The sequence below is a fragment of the Melanerpes formicivorus genome, unplaced genomic scaffold (genome assembly GCF_026170545.1).
Source record: "Melanerpes formicivorus ecotype bairdi unplaced genomic scaffold, bMelFor1.0.p_v2 SCAF_21, whole genome shotgun sequence".
NCBI lineage: Eukaryota > Metazoa > Chordata > Aves > Piciformes > Picidae > Melanerpes > Melanerpes formicivorus.
The window spans coordinates 12322732-12339850 of record NW_027142373.1 but is presented as its reverse complement, the minus strand read 5'-3'; the positions used below and the strand labels follow the sequence as shown (position 1 = coordinate 12339850).

Genomic DNA, 17119 nt, shown 5'->3' with positions numbered 1-17119 from the left:
TGTCTTTCCAGGCTGACAAGAAGGACTCCCAAGGGAACAACACAGTGTCAGGATTTGAAATCCTGCTTCAAAAGCAACTTAAAGGGAAACAAATGCAGAAAGAAATGGCAGAGTTTGTTCGAGAAAGGTAATTAGAGTTTTCCTCTCAAATGACCTGGGGGCTGCAGTGCTGTCCTCAGTGGTGTGCAGCCTACCAGTTCCTGAAGAACATTCTCTGTTCCTTTAGTATCTGTCCACACTCTCAGCTCTCTCCTGCTGTGCCTGTCTCAGTCCTGCTGCACACAGACTGTCCATTTGGACAGAGGCAGCCAGGAAGGCTTTAAGCTGCTGTGGTAGCTTTAGGCTATGCCTTTAAAACATTTCCACAGCAAATGTGTGCTGGTGGAAGAGGCAAATGTGTGCTGGGAATTGCCTAGGAGCCCAGGTGGGAGTTTAGGCTATGCCTTTAAAAATTTTCCACAGGTCTTAAAGAGAAAATGATAGAATGTAAATAAGTCACTGTTGGTGTGAAAAGGAAAATGGTGATAGCTCTAAGGAGTCCCACTGGAGCAGATAACAGACTTAAACTAGTTGTACCAAACCAAAGAGTGGCTGTCAATGGTCCATGTCCCAGTGGAGGCCACTGACAAGTGGAGCCCCTCAGGGATCAGTCCTGGGACCAGGCTTGTTTAACTTCTGTGTTGGTGACACAGACAGTGGCATTGAGTGCACCCTCAGCAGGTTTGCTGATGACACCAAGCTGTGTGGTGCAGCAGACAGGCTGGAGGGAAGGATCCATCCAGAGAGACCTGCACAGGCTGCAGAGTTGGGCCCAGGACAACCTCATGAGGTTCAACAAGACCAAGGGCAAGGTCCTGCAGCTGGGTCAGGGCAATCCCAGGCACTGATACAGGCTCGGCAGGGACTGGCTGGAGAGCAGCCCTGGAGAAAAGGCCTTGGGGGTGCTGGGGGAGGAGAAGCTCAGCAGGAGCCAGCAGGGAGCACTTGCAGCCCAGAGAGCCAAGCAGAGCCTGGGCTGCAGCAAGAGAAGTGTGGCCAGCAGGGCCAGGGAGGGGATTCTGCCCCTCTGCTCCACTCTGCTGAGACCACAGCTGCAGCTCTGGGGCCAGTTCTGGAGCCTCTGTGTCAGGAAGGATCTGGAGGTGCTGGAAGGTGTCCAGAGAAGGGCCAGGAGGAGGAGCAGAGGGCTGGAGCTGCTCTGCTGTGAGGACAGACTGAGGGAGTTGGGGTTGTTCAATCTGGAGAAGAAAAGGCTCTGAGGAGACCTAATTGTGGCCTTGCAGGATCTGCAGGGGGCTCCAAGAAAGCTGGGGAGGGACTTCTGAGGGTGTCAGGGAGTGATAGGACTGGGGGGATGGAGCAAAACTAGGAGTGGGGAGATTCAGATTGGATGTTAGGAAGAAGTTGTTGCCCATGAGGGTGGTGAGAGCCTGGCACAGGCTGCCCAGGGAGGTGGTGGAAGCCTCCTGCCTGGAGGTGTTTGCAGCCAGGCTGGATGTGGCTGTGAGCAACCTGCTGCAGTGTGAGGTGTCCCTGCCCATGGCAGGGGGGTTGGGACTAGATGAGCTTTGGGGTCCCTTCCAGCCCTGACAGTTCTCTGATTCTATGAATCTCTTTTTGCTTCTTCACTCTGGGAGGGACTAACTTGCTTCTGCTTGACCTTGGCTGCACTGCTTTGTTGTGACTGCTGTTAAGAACACTTTCTCTCTGCTCTCTTTTCTCTTGTCCCTTTCTATGTACAGAGGGGTAAGGAGGGGGCATGGAGTGGAGATGCTGTTGCAGGTCCTCTGGTCTTTGGCCAGGGGGGTTCTTGTACTGTTTATTTATTGTAAATACTTGTAAATATTGTAAATCCTGGATATTTTATACATCTTTATTGCATTCCATCGTAGATTGTAGTTCTGCTTGTAAGTACAGCTTTCATTTGCTTCCAGCTGAGCGGGTCTGGCAAATCTAATGTTGAGGGGAATTTTACAACCCACCACAGCTATAGATTCAAGGGGAGTACGTGGACATGGGAAAAACAGAGGTGATGCTTAGAAAGGAATAGAATAGAATAGAATAGAATAGAATAGAATAGAATAGAATAGAATAGAATAGAATAGAACAGAAATAATAGACCAGGTTGGAAAAGACCTTTGAGATCATCAAGCCCAACCTCTCACCCCACACCATCCAATCAACTAGACCATGGCACTGTGTGCCTCATCCAGGCTTTTCTTGAAGATCTCCAGGGATGGTGACTCCACCACCTCCCTGGGCAGCACATCCCAATGGCCAATCTCTCTCTGTGGAGAGCTTCCTCCTAATATCCATCCTGAACCTCCCCTGGCACAGCTTGAGACTGTGTCCTCTTGTTCTGGTGCTGGCTGCCTGCCTGGGAGAAGATCCCAACCCCCACCTGGCTACATCTTCCCTTCAGGGAGTTGCAGAGAGCAAGAAGGTCTCTCCTGAGCCTCCTCTTCTGCAGGCTAAGCAACCCCAGCTCCCTCAGCCTCTCCTCACAGGGCTGTGCTCCAGACCCCTCCCCAGCTTTGTTGCCCTTCTCTGGACACCTTCCAGCAGCTCAACATCTTTCCTAACCTGAGGAGCCCAGAACTGGACACAGGACTTAAAGTGTGGCCTAACCAGTGCAAATAGAGAAGGAATTCCTTGACATGGAGCACAGGCACAGCTTCCTAGAGGAAGATGTAAAAAGGCATCACTTGGGACTTAAGCTGGTTATGGAGCTAAAGATACTTAGAGTGAGCCCCAAGTCATAACTGCAGAGCAAGTGCTGTTAGTGATGTGGAATGGCACTGACTCCAAACTAGCAGCTCATGTACAGGAGATGCTGTGACATCATTACTCATAGGTAGTGTCACATCAGATTGCTTGAACCATGCCCAAGGCAGTGGAAATCATCTTGAGAAGGACTCTCAAAGCTTGAGAATGGCCCATAGGGAAGGAGCAGTGCTTACTCTCAGGGGGAGGGCAGAGCACTCCTGATGGATGTTGCCTCCTGGAGGTAATTGCACCAGTTGGAGGAGCTGCTTTCCTCTGGTACTGTCTCTGTGTTGGTGCTTGCTGCTGAGCTGGCATTGCCTTCCTGCTCCACTGCTGCAGACACAGCAATTGTGGTGGAAGCAATGAACAGGGCAATAAACAGGCCCCTGTGCTGGTGTTTGGGGGGCATTTCAATCAAGCAGAACTTGCAGACAATTGCTTCCATTTGGGGTTGGTTTTCTTTCCCCATTTTGCCTTTTTTAGAGTATTAAGATATGGCAGCATTGGAGAAATGCAAAGTATAGCACAGGCAGTAAACACAGCCTGACAGAAGAGGTACAGAGTGCCCAGCATCTGTGTGTGGTTCCTACTGCCTCTGGCATAAGACAGTTGCCTCTGTGATCCATGAAAAAGGGTGACCAGAAAATGTAGATAGAAGAAGGGACCAGCTGCAAAGGAAAAACACAGCTGAGAAATAGTCTTGCAAAGCTAGAAGATAAGGAGAGGGCAAGCAGAGCTGTGATATCCTTGACCAGGGAAAAGAGGAGGAAAGCTACTGCAGAGAAAGATAAATGTAATGAAATTTGACAGAACCTGAAGAAAGGAGCATTCAAGAGGGAGATAAAGTTGGCAGGAAATGAGAGAGAGCAAGGAGGGAGCAGCTCTGACCCTGGGAAGAGGCAGGTTTGTGTCCTCAACAGAGCAAAAAGATGAATGTGGTTTTCTTCTGTTCAGGCCAAATGATTCAAGACTGCTGTGTGGAAAAGGAGGAAGGCAGTGTTGAGCTGGGCAGGTTACTCATGGAAATGAGAGCTCAGGCCATCAGGAGAACTTTGGCAGTTCCAGCTGAGAGGGAAAGAATACTTACAAGAATTCCATGATGAGCATCAGGTGTCTCAGGGCATGCAGACCCTCTTTAACTAGGGGTTTGCATGGCCAGAGAGCCTCTCCATCTGTACAACCAGCCTCCTGGAGGGGAAGGCAGCTAATGAAAGGAGCTGGGGTGAGACACAGTAACCAGATTTCTTGAACAGCTAACCAGCAAGAGGCATTACTGACTGAAACTTAGTAGATATTGTTAGAGGAGCTACTTGTAAATAGTAATCCTAGGCCGAGCAATTCTGTCTTCATTCAGTTCTCATAGACAAAGCTAGGCTTGTGATAAAGACTCTGAATTTTAATCAGACCTCAAGAAAGGGAGGGGAATCATTAGTAAATGGAACTGAAAGATCAAGAGTGTGGGTGGGAAAGAAGGGGAGAATTACTTTACACCAGAAGTGAAAATGTGGTCCAGCATTTTTGTTCAAGTAAAGCACTCCCAAACGGCCAGGAAAAGCCTTCAGAGTGCCCTGAACAGCATTGGGCTCCCTGAGCATGAGGAGCAGTGTGCAGTTTGGGAGAGGAACACTGTCTTAGGCTTTGGGCACTCACTTGTAAACTGAGCTGGGCTATGCTTGGAAAGTTTAAAATAATTAGGAGATTGCTTAGCTCCATGAAAGGAAAGACAAGCAGGGGCTACAGGAAAGGAAAGACAAGCAGGGGCTACATGAAAGGAAAGACAAGCAGGGGCATGGCTGCAGTGAAGCTGCTGAAGGGCTCTCTCTAGCCCACTGAGGTGCATCTGACCCTGGTGGTACATCAGAGGAAAAGAGCCTGTGAGTCTCCTTCCTAGAAGCTTGGGGATTGCCAGAGCCAGAGTTTGCCTGAGGTCTGCCATGCTCAGCAGATCCTTGTAAACATCTTCCACTGTTTGCCTAAACCTTTGGAACCTTTTAACGTTTTTGACCACTGCAGGGATCCGTGGGAGACTTCTGCCGGTCAGGCACTGCAGTAGCTCTGTCTGAGCATTTCAGTCTTGCCTCTTAATTTGGAGAAACAGTGTACAAAGGCTCACCCTGTCCTCACACAGTGACAGCCATGCAGATGTCTGTCAGATAGCCTCTATCACCTTTTCTCCATGTCCCTGTGTTGTCTTCATCTATTTAGTTTCTTCCTGCATGGCAGTCACATCAGATCATCTTTGCCTCCCTTTGTAGCTCTCTGGTTTTACTTCATCCCTTGTAACCTGTCATGAGTGAAGCTGTTGGAGTGTGGGCACACAAAGTGCTTTATCAGAAAACAAAAAAGCCACTTGCAAGAGGACAGGGAATGAGCACCCAAAGAGCAGCTACAGCTAAGGCAGTCAAGGCAATGTGGGACAAACTGCACTTGCAGACTGCAGTGCTTCTGACTGCACAGGGAGGGAAGCTCTGGAAGCTCTCCAACAAGTTCAGGTTTCTTTAGCGTGGAGGTAGAGTAACTGCACAGCAGCCATGTGGAGCTCTGGAGGTGGGCTCACAAGGCTCAGGGGTGCCTGTGTACAGATTGGTTGGTGTTTCAGTCACCACAGACAGAGTCTGCAGGAGGTTTGTGTTGGCCCCAGCCAGGAGGCATTATTGGTCATTATTGAGGTGTGTCTTCATCTTGGGTTTTACCTCCTTTCACTTGTTCCAGGTGTTTTGGCCACAGGTGGTGACAGGACACCAGGCTGAGGCTGAACCATGTATGCCTTTTAGTTGGGCTGTGGTGGGCTGGACATTCCCCCCAGCATTAAATTTGCCAGAGCAGCTCAGCTGGGAGCAAATGAAGGCTGTATTTACAAGCAGAATGACAACCTACAGTGAAATGCAATAAATATGTGCAAAATGTCCAGGATTTACAATACAGGGATTTGCAATTAATAAACAGCACAAGAACCCCCCTGGGCAAAGACCAGGGGAAGCTACTAGCTTCTGCTTCCCTGCCCCCACTGTACATAGCAGGAACATGAGAAAGGAGCAGAGGGATGTTAGACTTAGCCAAAACAATGCAGCCAAGGTCAAGCAGAAGCAGGTTAGTATGACCCAGAGCAAAGAGGCAAGAGAAGAGAGATTGTTGTGGTGCAACTAGTTTAAGTCCCCTATGTCTCCAAAGGGATTGTTTAGAGCTATCATTGTTTTCCTTTTTACACCCAATAGTGATTTGTTTACATTTTACAACTTTCTGTTAAAGGTCTGTGAAAAATATTTAAAGGCATAGCTTGAAGCTCCCACATGGGCTCCTAAGCAATGCCCAGTACACATTTGCTTCTTATTTTTCAGTTTAATTCCTCCTGGCCAGGCAGTCAGCCCTGCCAGTCCACATCTGGGTCGGGGCAATCCCAGGCACTGATCCAGGCTGGGCAGGGACTGGCTTGAGAGCAGCCCTGAAGAAAAGGCCTTGGGGGTGCTGGGGGAGGAGAAGCTCAACAGGAGCCAGCAGGGAGCACTTGCAGCCCAGAGAGCCAAGCAGAGCCTGGGCTGCAGCAAGAGAAGTGTGGCCAGCAGGGCCAGGGAGGGGATTCTGCTCCTCTGCTCCACTCTGCTGAGACCACAGCTGGAGCTCTGTGTCCAGTTCTGGAGCCTCTATGCCAGGAAGGATCTGGAGGTGCTGGAAGGTGTCCAGAGAAGGGCCAGGAGGAGGAGCAGAGGGCTGGAGCTGCTCTGCTGTGAGGACAGACTGAGGGAGTTGGGGTTGTGCAGGCTGGAGAGGAGAAGGCTCTGAGGAGACCTAATTGTGGCCTTGCAGGATCTGCAGGGGGCTCCAAGAAAGCTGGGGAGGGACTTCTGAGGGTGTCAGGGAGGGATAGGACTGGGGGGGATGGAGCAAAACTAGAAGTGGGGAGATTCAGATTGGCTGTGAGGAAGAAGTTGTTCCCCATGAGGGTGGTGAGAGCCTGGCACAGGTTGCCCAGGGAGGTGGTGGAAGCCTCCTGCCTGGAGGTTTTTGCAGCCAGGCTGGAGGTGGCTGTGAGCAACCTGCTGTAGTGTAAGGTGTCCCTGCCCATGGCAGGGGGGTTGGAAGTGGCTGAGCCTTGAGGTCCCTTCCAACCCTGACAATTCTATGGTTAGTAGTGCCACCATTTGCAGTGCTAGTAGCACTTGCAATCCAAGGGTTTGGGCCAAATCTGGGACCAGTGGGGAGCACTTCCATCAAAGTCAGCTGCTATGTATGTAGGGCACTCTGTTTGGGACAGGCACTGGTGGCAGCAGAGAGTGTCTCAAATGTGTGAAAATCCTGAGTCTTGCTTTTGCCTTGTGTGCAATACTTCAATACTTGATACAGCTACAGCACTATCAAGAAAGAGCTTCACAGGGCTTCAAATTCATTATTTTCACAGCCAGCCTTTATGATGGAAGTTGTTTATTCCTCTGTTCATGAGGCACAGGACCAAGACACAAATTCTGTGAGGCTCTGTCTGTAGGGGTAGCTGAGAACAGTCAGCAGAGCAGCTAGCAGCTTTGCCCACATTCACAAGTAAACCACTCAAAGACATGCAAAATTAATCAGGAGTAAACTTGCATGGTGAAGGATGTAGACTGGAGCTGTGGTTGGAGACTCCTGGTAACTGAGGGCAAAGCAGTGAGCCCTGGCTTGTGCTGGACATTGGGTATTTATCTCAGCTACCTTTAGGCATTTGCATCTTTATTACAGTTGCCTGTGCTCCTGGAGCTAACACCTCTGAGACAAGGTTAGCCTCACCCTGAGGGCTAATTTAAAGGAGGTAAGGTGAGATGTCCCTGGATTAGTGCTTTTCATAGTGAGGTGCTAACCAGAGTGTGGCCCTTGGTGCTGGGCAGCTGTGTTTGTTGCTCTAGGTACAACAGATGTGGGGAGCTGCCTGGTTTTGCTCTCATGGCAGAAGGAAGACAACCTCCACATGCTGAGTGAGGACTGCAGTTGTACTGTGCCTTACCAAGCTGGCTGTCACCTTGGGCCTCACCCAGCTGCAGCCCACAGAGTGACTTCAGATCATACTTTCAGTAGCCCAGAATATCAAACCCCTCTTGGCTGGCTCAAGGAACCCTTCTGTCTCAAACAGACAATGCACAAGAGTGCTTGCTCAGCTTGGTACTGCAAATGGGTGTGCCAGAGCTGTCACACCTTCTGTCTTCTCACTGCAAGGGGATAGAGTTCAAACCAGGTTTTTCTTCAGCTCCTACATCCTTAGCACAGAATCAGGAGCTGCTCCACCTGGGTGCCACTCAGTTGTCTCTGGGAGATGCACTGTTGAGCAAGCTGGAGGAAAAGCAGTGAGCAGCTGGTTGTTTGCCCCAGCTGGGATGGAGTACCATACAAATGTTTCAAATGTTTCACTAGGAGATGAACTCAAGGGAGATACAGATGAGTTTCAGGTGTGATGCACATCACCTCTGAGCCAGCAGCTGCTCCTTCCCTCTCTGCAGTCAGCATTTCCCTTGTCCCCTTGCTCCACAGCTACACTTTTGTCTTTCTCCTTGCAGCCATTGCCGTGCTGGTTGTGTGCCAAAGGCTTCCCTCTTCTGCACCTCCACTACTGGCAAGCTCATATCATGTTCCTGCTGTGGTGCTGAGTGGACAGAAGGACAGGGCAGTGGCTGGGAAGGGTGAAGGGCAGAGGCTGCACCCCCATGTGTCAGTGACTGGGAAAGGTGAAGGGCAGAGGCTGCATCTCCACGTGTCAGTGACAGGAGCTCCTGACACATCTTCACCAGCTCTCTGCCCTGTACTGGGGATCAGGAAGCGTTCAGTGTCCCTAGGAAATGAGCAGCCCAGCACCCTAAAGCTCATTTGGATTTCTGCTGGATCCCTGCATGCCTTCCTCCTTGCTTCAAGGACGAACCATCTCCTGGTTAGCAGCAGACTGAAACATGTTCCTCAAGTGTTCTGCCGACAGTCTGTGCTGCACAGCAGAAACACTTTGTCCTTGTTATTTGCTCCTCAGAACTGTAGCTTTTCCTTCTAATTTTATCACACATGCTGTCCTCCATATATCCCTGCTCTTGCCACTGCATTTTCAACATATGGAGGGGAGAAACTGGTGCTGCCAAGCCCTGGAGACTGAAAGGAAAATTCCTGTGGCAAGAGCTGTTAAAATGCAGAGGATTTCTTTGAATTATATGTGTGGGTTTCTGCCTTAAAGCTTCCTTACTGCTGTCTTTATTTTTTTTCCTCTCTGTGTGTGTGAGTGTAGGATAAAGATTGAGGAGGAATATGCTAAGAACCTGTCCAAGCTGTCTCAGAATTCCTTGGCTGCTCAGGAGGAAGGGTAAGTGTGTGTCTCTGTGGCTGCTGCAGACAAGAACCTGAACACAGGAGGCGTTCCTCCCACACAGGTACCTGCACCTGTCCTGAGCTCTCCCATTGAGCAGAGGTTTGTTCAGCTTAGCAGCCTGGGTGTGTTGGGGAAGGTTGCTCTGCATCTTTTGAAGAATGTTCATGCTAAACTTTCAGGAATCTGTGTCTAAAACATTGTGTTTCCAGGAGGGTGTTTGTGCTGTCCTTGTTCTAGCCAGCACTAATTCCCTTGGGGTTTAGCTTGTGGAAGTGCTGAGTTGCTTTGAATAGGGAAGAATATTTGGGATATGTAGTGTTGAAAGCAGATCTACAAGGCCAGGCCAGTAGAGTTGGAGCAGCACAGGCAGAGGCAGGATGAAATCTCTCATTGTGGGTCTGGCCCTCCAAGAACAGCAGCAGGTTGTCCCTAATTTCCAGCATGTTTACACTTTGTATGTTACTAAGAAGGCATTGGGCAGTGCACCTCAGACTAGATTGCAGTTCCTCAGTGTTAATGGAAAGACACAGCTCCTGAAGGAGTAGAAGTTGTTAGCTCTGTTCCAGCACTGGAATCCAAGGCTGGAAATGGCTGTCCTCACCCTGGTTCTGACACTGCGTGCCTGCTAGCAGTGAAGCTCCACAGGATGCTTGCTCATCCTCCAGTGGGCAAGGACAGAAATGGCAAGAGACTAACTAGGCTGTTACTTCTCTATGCACCTGCACTGACAGTGGTTTCTGTTCTTCTTTCCCCTTTAGGAGTGGGTGTTAGCCTGCTCCTGGCAAAGCTAAACCCACTTTCTTCCACATTCTCTTCCAGCTTTCTCCTGTCGTAAATAGGAGAAGGGAGGAGTGCCTGAAAAAACGAAGCAGGGTGGAAACTAGGGGAGGGTAGAGAATGAGGATTGAGGCATAGGAGATGTTGAGGTAGGCAACTGAAGGGAACATGGAGCATAGCATAGGGAGCTAGGAACACTGCCTGCCCAGTGGTGCTCTTCTTGGGGGGGCAGCATGGTGAGGAAATGGTGAGGCTAATGAGAAGATCCTGGGAAGTGGTGAGGCTCAGAAAAGGGAACATTTCCATTTTAAAAAGTGAGGGAAGATTTGGGGAGCCAAAAGTGGGACTGCAGCCTAGCACACTCAAAGTACACATTAGTTAGGGTCTTCCTCTCATTCCTGAGAAGGTGTGAGTGGGGAACCCCATGAGCTGCTCTGTGAACCCACCAGTTAGTGCTGCTGGTCTCACAGTCCACAGAGCATATTCCACCTTTGCTGGCTAGCAGCCTTTGGGACTGACACAGTGTAGGCTGACCCTCCTCTGCTTTGCCCTCCTCTGGTGGCACCATCATGCATGTGAGTGGGACACCCAGATGGGCTGGTTTGTGGTATTGAGATGGTTCTGTCAGAGCTGCAGTGAGTGCAGTGCTGCACATACACAGGAGGTCACACAATCCATGGGCACTGAAGTCATTGTAGTTGGAGAAGAGATGCAGAAGTTGCTTAGCAGGCTGAAATGCCTTCTTTACATCAGATAAAATAGTGCCAGTGAGAACTGGGCTGTGGGGGGGGACCTTGAGGTGGAACTAGGGAAGGGGAAGAGCTGGAAGCAGGTAGGTGAAACAACCTCAGGTTGTTTAGCTGTGATGAACACCATGCTTGAGGGTTCAACTCACTGGAGCAGTGCCAGGGATTAGAGAGCCTTACTTTGAAAGTGCAGCTGACAGGCAGTTTCTCAGGCTGTTGAGAAGGGGCAAATATAACTGTCTTTAAAAAGGGGTGTAGGAGAGAGAGTAGGAGCCAGGAAAACAACCTCTGCAATAACAGAATAAACCATCAAGCTTTCTTAGAAGCACTTGGTGTACAACTGAGGTGAGGAGAAATGATTGTGAATTCATACAGAACAAGCAATGTCAAACCAGCCTAAATTCCTCTGGTGATGAAATAACACAAATTTAGGTTTTTGCAATGTGAGGTTCTTAGGGGCAGGCAAAAGATCACAGGATCAGAGGAAGTTAGGGGTTGAAAGGGACCTCTGGAGATCTTCCGGTCCAGCCCCGCTGCCAGGCCAAAGGATCCAGCACAGGTCACACAGGAACACATCCAGACAGGGCTGGAAAGGCTCCAGAGGAGACTCCACAACCTCTCTGGGCAGCCTGCTCCAGGGCTCTGGGACCCTCACAGGGAAGTTGTTCTTCCTCATGTTGAGCTGGAACCTCCTGTGCTGGAGTTTATATCCAAATGAGATGTGGCCTAGGTAAAGCCTAAGGTGCAGAACTAGGTAAGAAATCAAACCCACTGCTAACAGACAGTGCAGAAAACAGCTGTGTAGAGAGAGCTCCTTAGAGTTGTCCCCAGTGCAGAGTGTTTGTAATGGTTTTGTTAATGGCCTATGGTAGGCTAAAGAACAGGTTTGCTGTGCCCAGAGATGGTGCAGACCCCACTGGAGTGCCAAGAGTTACTGCTAAGGTTTGAGATAGCTGAGCACACCTTCCAGGGCCATGTCAGTGGCCACACAGATTTTTTCCTGCTGTGAGGGACACTGGGGCAGCAGGCCCAGCTTTCTTGTAGGCCCCCTTCAGATGGCATAGAGAATTTGAACAAAAGATTGCAGTTCAGAATTATGTTGCTGAACAGGAGAAATGAACTGGGGGGGAAGCAACACCAGCCTAAGATGCATTTCAGCGAGGACAAAAGAGCAGGGTTTATACTTTCCCAGGATGGGAAGGACCCAGTTACATAAGAGCCTGTGGGAGAAGGAGCTGGCTGTAGTGAATCACAAGCTTATTCATCAGCAGCTTCATGCTGCTGTCTAAAAAAGCAATCATCCTGAGATGTGTAGAAGACAGAGTGTCTGATACCAGATAATCTGTTACCAGTTTAGCAACTGGAAGACCTCCACTGCAAGGTGGGGTAGTTTTGGTTATGATGCTTTAAGAGGAATCTGAGCTGTGGGAGAGAGCCTAGAGGAGCTCACCTAAACTGTTGGCATCTGGAAAATGGTTTGTCTGAAGGGAATAGAAGATGGAGTAATTTTCAGCTGCTGGATGGCTCTTCTCAGGAGAAGCAGAATAATCTCTGCACTGAAGGCAGGCTGGGAAACAGAAGAGGCAATGAAAAAGGTGCATTGGCTGCAGATAGATTTTGGGGATAGGAAAGGAAAAGTTTGTTAGGGGAAGGATAAGATACTGAAGTATCTCCCTGCTGGAGACTGTGGCATCTCTGTAACTGGAGAGGGTTATGAAGGGTGCTGCATATCAATGCCAGCACTGACCTGCCTTGGTCACAGAGGCAAATCACCTCCTCGGGTCCCTGCCATCGCTTTCCCATGGTTGCAGGTGACACCAAGCTGGGTGGCTGTGTCGACTTGCTAGAGGGTAGGGAAGCTTTGCAGTGGGATCTGGACAAGTTAGATGGATGAGCCAAGGCTCATTGTGTGAAGTTCATCAAAGCCAAGTGCCAGGTCCTGCATCTGGGTCACAACAGTCCCATGGTGACTTGGGGGTGTGTGGCTGGAAAACTGTAACTTGGAGAGGGACCTGGGGGTGTTGGTTGGCAGTTGGTTGACTGAACTGAGTCAGCAGTGCCCAGGTGGCAAAGAAAGCCAATGGCATCCTGCCTTGGGTTAGAAACAGGCTGGGCAGCAGGGACAGGAGGTGACCATCCCGCTGTGCTCAGCACTGGGGAGGCCACACCTTGAGTGTTGTGTTCAGTTCTGGGCCCCTCAGTCCAGGAAGGACATTGAGGGGCTGGAGCTGTTCAGTCTGAAGAAGAGGAGGCTGAGGGGAGACCTAAATGTTCTCTACAACTCCCTGAAGGGAGGCTGGAGTGAGGAGGGGGCAGCCTCTTCTCCTTGGTGTCAAGTGCCAGGACCAGAAGAAATGGTTCCAAGCTGCACCAGGGGAGATTCAGGCTGGATCTCAGGAAATATTTCTGCACTAGAAGGATTCTCAAACATTGGAATGGTCTGCCCAGGGCAGTGCTGGAGTCACCATCCCTGGGGGTGTTTAAGCAGCTGTGGGCTTGGCACATGGGGACATGGTTTAGTGCTGACCCTTCAGTGCTGGTCAAGGGTTGGACTGGATGAGCTTGGAAGTCTCTTCCAGCTGGATGTATTTCGTGATGCCCTAAATGTGTGTGGTTTTGCTGAGCCTTATATGACACCCTCTGACATGTCTTGCCAGGAGGATGTGCACTGATCACTGTCACTCTGTGTTCTTTCAGGACTCTGGGAGAGGCTTGGGCTCAGCTAAAGAAGAGTCTGGCTGATGAAGCAGAAGTCCATCTCAAATTTTCTTCTAAGGTAAATAGTTCTTCCTTTTGCAAGGCTTTTTTGCCCTGTAATTGATGTGGCTCTCCCTCTCTTCAGTGCTTGTTAGTGGAGCGGATACACCTGCTTGTAGTACAAATAGAGAATTACTAATTTGGTGAACAAACTCGGTGAACCTCTCCATTCTTCCTGCCCAATTCAGAGTCTATTTAATCTGCCTGATGGCTGAGTTAAAACACAGCTAGCTTGAAGGGCTTTTTTTTCATCAAAAAGAAGGAAAAGTGATTGCAGAGGTTATCCTCTTAGGGCTCAAGTTCCAGCTCTCAGTGTGCACTTGCAGCCCGCAAAGCCAATCAGATCCTGGGCTGCATCAGGAGAAGTGTGGCCAGCAGGGCAAGGGAGATGATCCTCCCCCTCTACTCAGCTCTGGGGAGACCCCACCTGGAGTACTGTGTCCAGTTCTGGAGCCCCTATTACAAGAGGGATGTGGAGGTGCTGGAAGGTGTCCAGAGAAGGGCCACGAGGATGATCAGAGGGCTGGAGCACCTCTCCTGTGAGGACAGAGTGAAGGAGCTGGAGCTGTTCAGTCTGCAGAAGAGAAGGCTCCGAGGTGACCTCATTGTGGCCTTCCAGTATCTGAAGGGGGCCTACAGGAAGGCTGGGGAAGGACTTCTCAGGATCTCAGGTAGTGATAGGACTAGAGGGAATGGAATGAAGCTGGAGGTGAGGAGATTCAGGCTAGATGTGAGGAGGAGGTTCTTCACCCTGAGAGTGGTGAGACCCTGGAGTGGGTTGTCCAGGGAGGTGGTCGAGGCCCCGTCCCTGGGGGTGTTTAAGCCCAGGCTGGATGAGGCTGTGGCCAGCCTGATCTAGTGTGGGGTGTCCCTGCCCATGGCAGGGGGGTTGGAACTGGATGATCCTTGTGGTCCCTTCCAACCCTGAATGAAACTATGAAACTATGAAATCTACCTGGAGGTTATACAGACTCCTTCTGCAGGGCAAGAAAGGAAAAAGGCAGTATTTGGCTTCTCAGCAAGAATCTGCCTTGTCTGTCTGGGAGGAAGAGAAGCAGGACTCTGGCCTCATGTTGTCAGCCTTTCTGAATAGTGCACTGGGAACTTGCTGCCTCTTATTTTTCAGTCATCCTTCCAGTGATGCCCAGAGAGATTTCTTGTACAAATGCTGGTGTTTAGCTGGGTTTTTTTTTCCACCACGTGGCATACTCTTGCATCCTGTTACATTATGTTAACTTCTGTGGGTGATCAAGTTCAATACAGTGGCAGATAGCACAGCAGCCATGTTCTGAAGGAAAATTATAGCTCTGCACTATTTGTAAGTGATTATGCAGGGGTTACTCAGGCAACCAGCTGCTGCCTTGGTAACCTGCTGCACAGCTTCAAACTACTTCTTCTGGGCTGTAATTAGTGAATACTTTTTGCTCTCCATTGTCCTCCTGTATTGTCTTCTAAAAGAAAGAAATGCACCCTGGAGTGGGGGGGTGTGTGTGTGTGTGTGGGTAGGCAGTGTAGAGAGGCACTCAGTATTTTACAGCAGCTCTGCACAGAAACTCCTGTAGCATCACCTGAACTCTGGTGCCTGCTTTGGGGGTTCCTACTTCTGGCTTTCTTCTATCAACAGAATATCTTCTGAAGCATTTGGCTATTGCCATGACTTTCAAAAGAAGTTATTCTTAGAAGTAGCAATTACATAGATATTACTCTATAGATAGTACTGTATATTATATAGATAGTATTACATATTAGATAGTATATATTCTATAGATAGTATTACATATTCTATAGATAATACTATATGTTATGTAGATGATATTATATGTTAAATGTCAAACACAACCAGTCAGTGCTGGCACAAGCAGTCATAGAATCATAGAATCAACCAGCTTGGAAAAGACCTCAGAGATCATCAAGTCCAACCTTTTACCTACTACCTAACACCTCCTGACAACTAAACCATGGCTCCAAGTGCCACATCCAATCCCCTCTTGAACACCTCCAGGGACAGGGACTCCACCATCTCCCTGGGCAGCACATCCCAATGGCCACTCTCTCTTTCTGGGAAGAACTTTCTCCTCACCTCCAGCCCAAACTTCCCTCTGCACAGCTTGAGATTGTGTCCTCTTGTTCTGGTGCTGGGGGCCTGCCTGGGAGAAGAGACCAACCCCCAGCTGTCTACAAGCTCCCTTCAGGTAGTAGTAGACAGCAAGAAGGTCTCCCCAGAGCCTCCTCTTCTCCAGGCTAAGCAACCCCAGCTCCCTCAGCCTCTCCTCACAGGGCTGTGCTCCAGACCCCTCCCCAGCTTTGTTGCCCTTCTCTGGACATGTTCAAGTACCCAGGACACACCAAGAATGTTCAAACATAAACACCAGCCTTGAAGACACTGAGCAACTTCTGTGACAGTCCTTCACAGCACAACAGATCAGAGAAGGTGACACCACTCTTGCAGTACTTGGAGCATAAAGTGCTCTTGCACTGCTGAGGCCTGCCCAGGGCGGTGTGGCAGCTGTAGATACATGCACGTGGGGAAGCCTGCTAGAAGGCCATGGTGGCACTCAGTGGGCTGCAGGAGGTGAGAATATGCACTGGTGCTGTACTGGTTGAAGTCACTGTGAGCTGGCCTGGTTGTGATGGTGTGTTAGCAGCCATTCTTCACAGAATCACAGAAACATTCAGGTTGAAAAAGCCCCTCAGGATCACCAAGTCCAACCATTAACCCTACTCTGCACGGGTCACCTCTAAACCGTAGCCCCGAGCACCACATCCAATACACCTTTAAACACTCCCCCACCTCCCTGGGCAACACATTCCAACCCCTGACCACTCTTGCTGGGAAAGAATGTTTCCTACTGTCCAGTCTAAACCTGCCCAGTGGCAGCTTGAGGCCATTCCCTCTTGTTCTGTCACTAATTCCCTATGAGAAGAGACCAGCAGCAGCCTCTCCACAACCTCCTTTCAGGTAGCTGTAGACAGCCAGGAGGTCTCCCCTCAGCCTCCTCTGTTTCACACTAACCATCCCCAGCTCCTTCAGTTGCTCCTCATCAGATTTATTCTCCAGGCCCTTCCCAGCTTCCTTGCCCTGCTCTGCCCTGGCCCCAGCACCTCCACATCTCTCCTGGACTGAGGTGCCCAGAACAGAGCACAGCACTCAAGGCATGGCCTCCCCAGAGCTGAGTGTTGATGCAGCAAGGGCAAAAAAAAGAACAATAAAAAAACCACCCCAAAAGTACTTGTGAAATCAAAGAAGTTTTTGAAGTGTACTTTCTGCTAACCCATCTGTGTGCTTTCTCCAGCATCTAATGCAGTGCTTGACCTGCTTGTGCCACACTGGTATGGCACCCGGGGTGCCTGTCCTACACCTGATGAGCTGTAGCAAGGCTCTTGGTATTTCCAGTCCTTTGTCACATCTCATCTATTCAGTGGTGGGTAGGTTGGGGAGGTGTCAGAGTTGTCTGTACACACTTTAAATCTCTTCAGGGTGGGAAAGTAGATGATGTTGTTGTCATCTATTGCAAACATCTTTGCTTTCTATTAGCAAGTACAACTATGGGTGAATGCCCTTCTGGTTGGTGTGGCCCTGGCCATTTCTGGAAGGGTTTTCACAGCAGTGCCTACTTAGAATCCTAGAATTGTCAGGGTTGGAAGGGACCTCAAGGATCAGCCAGTTCCAACCCCCCTGCCATGCCCAGGGACACCTCACACTACAGCAGGTTGCTCACAGCCACTTCCGGCCTGGCTGCAAACACCTCCAGGCAGGAGGCTT

General features: G+C 49.9%; 1 protein-coding gene across 4 annotated transcripts in view; it reads left to right on the top strand.

The window, feature by feature from the left end:
- Window positions 1–17119, top strand: part of GAS7 (growth arrest specific 7) — a 141998-nt gene that overhangs the window by 107907 nt on the left and 16972 nt on the right. For all 4 annotated transcript variants that reach the window (XM_068151629.1, XM_068151628.1, XM_068151627.1 and 1 more), the window contains exons 7-9: window positions 12–127; window positions 8996–9070; window positions 13297–13375. In XM_068151629.1, the coding sequence (XP_068007730.1) occupies window positions 12–127; window positions 8996–9070; window positions 13297–13375 (270 nt within the window). The remainder of the gene's footprint in view (window positions 1–11; window positions 128–8995; window positions 9071–13296; window positions 13376–17119) is intronic.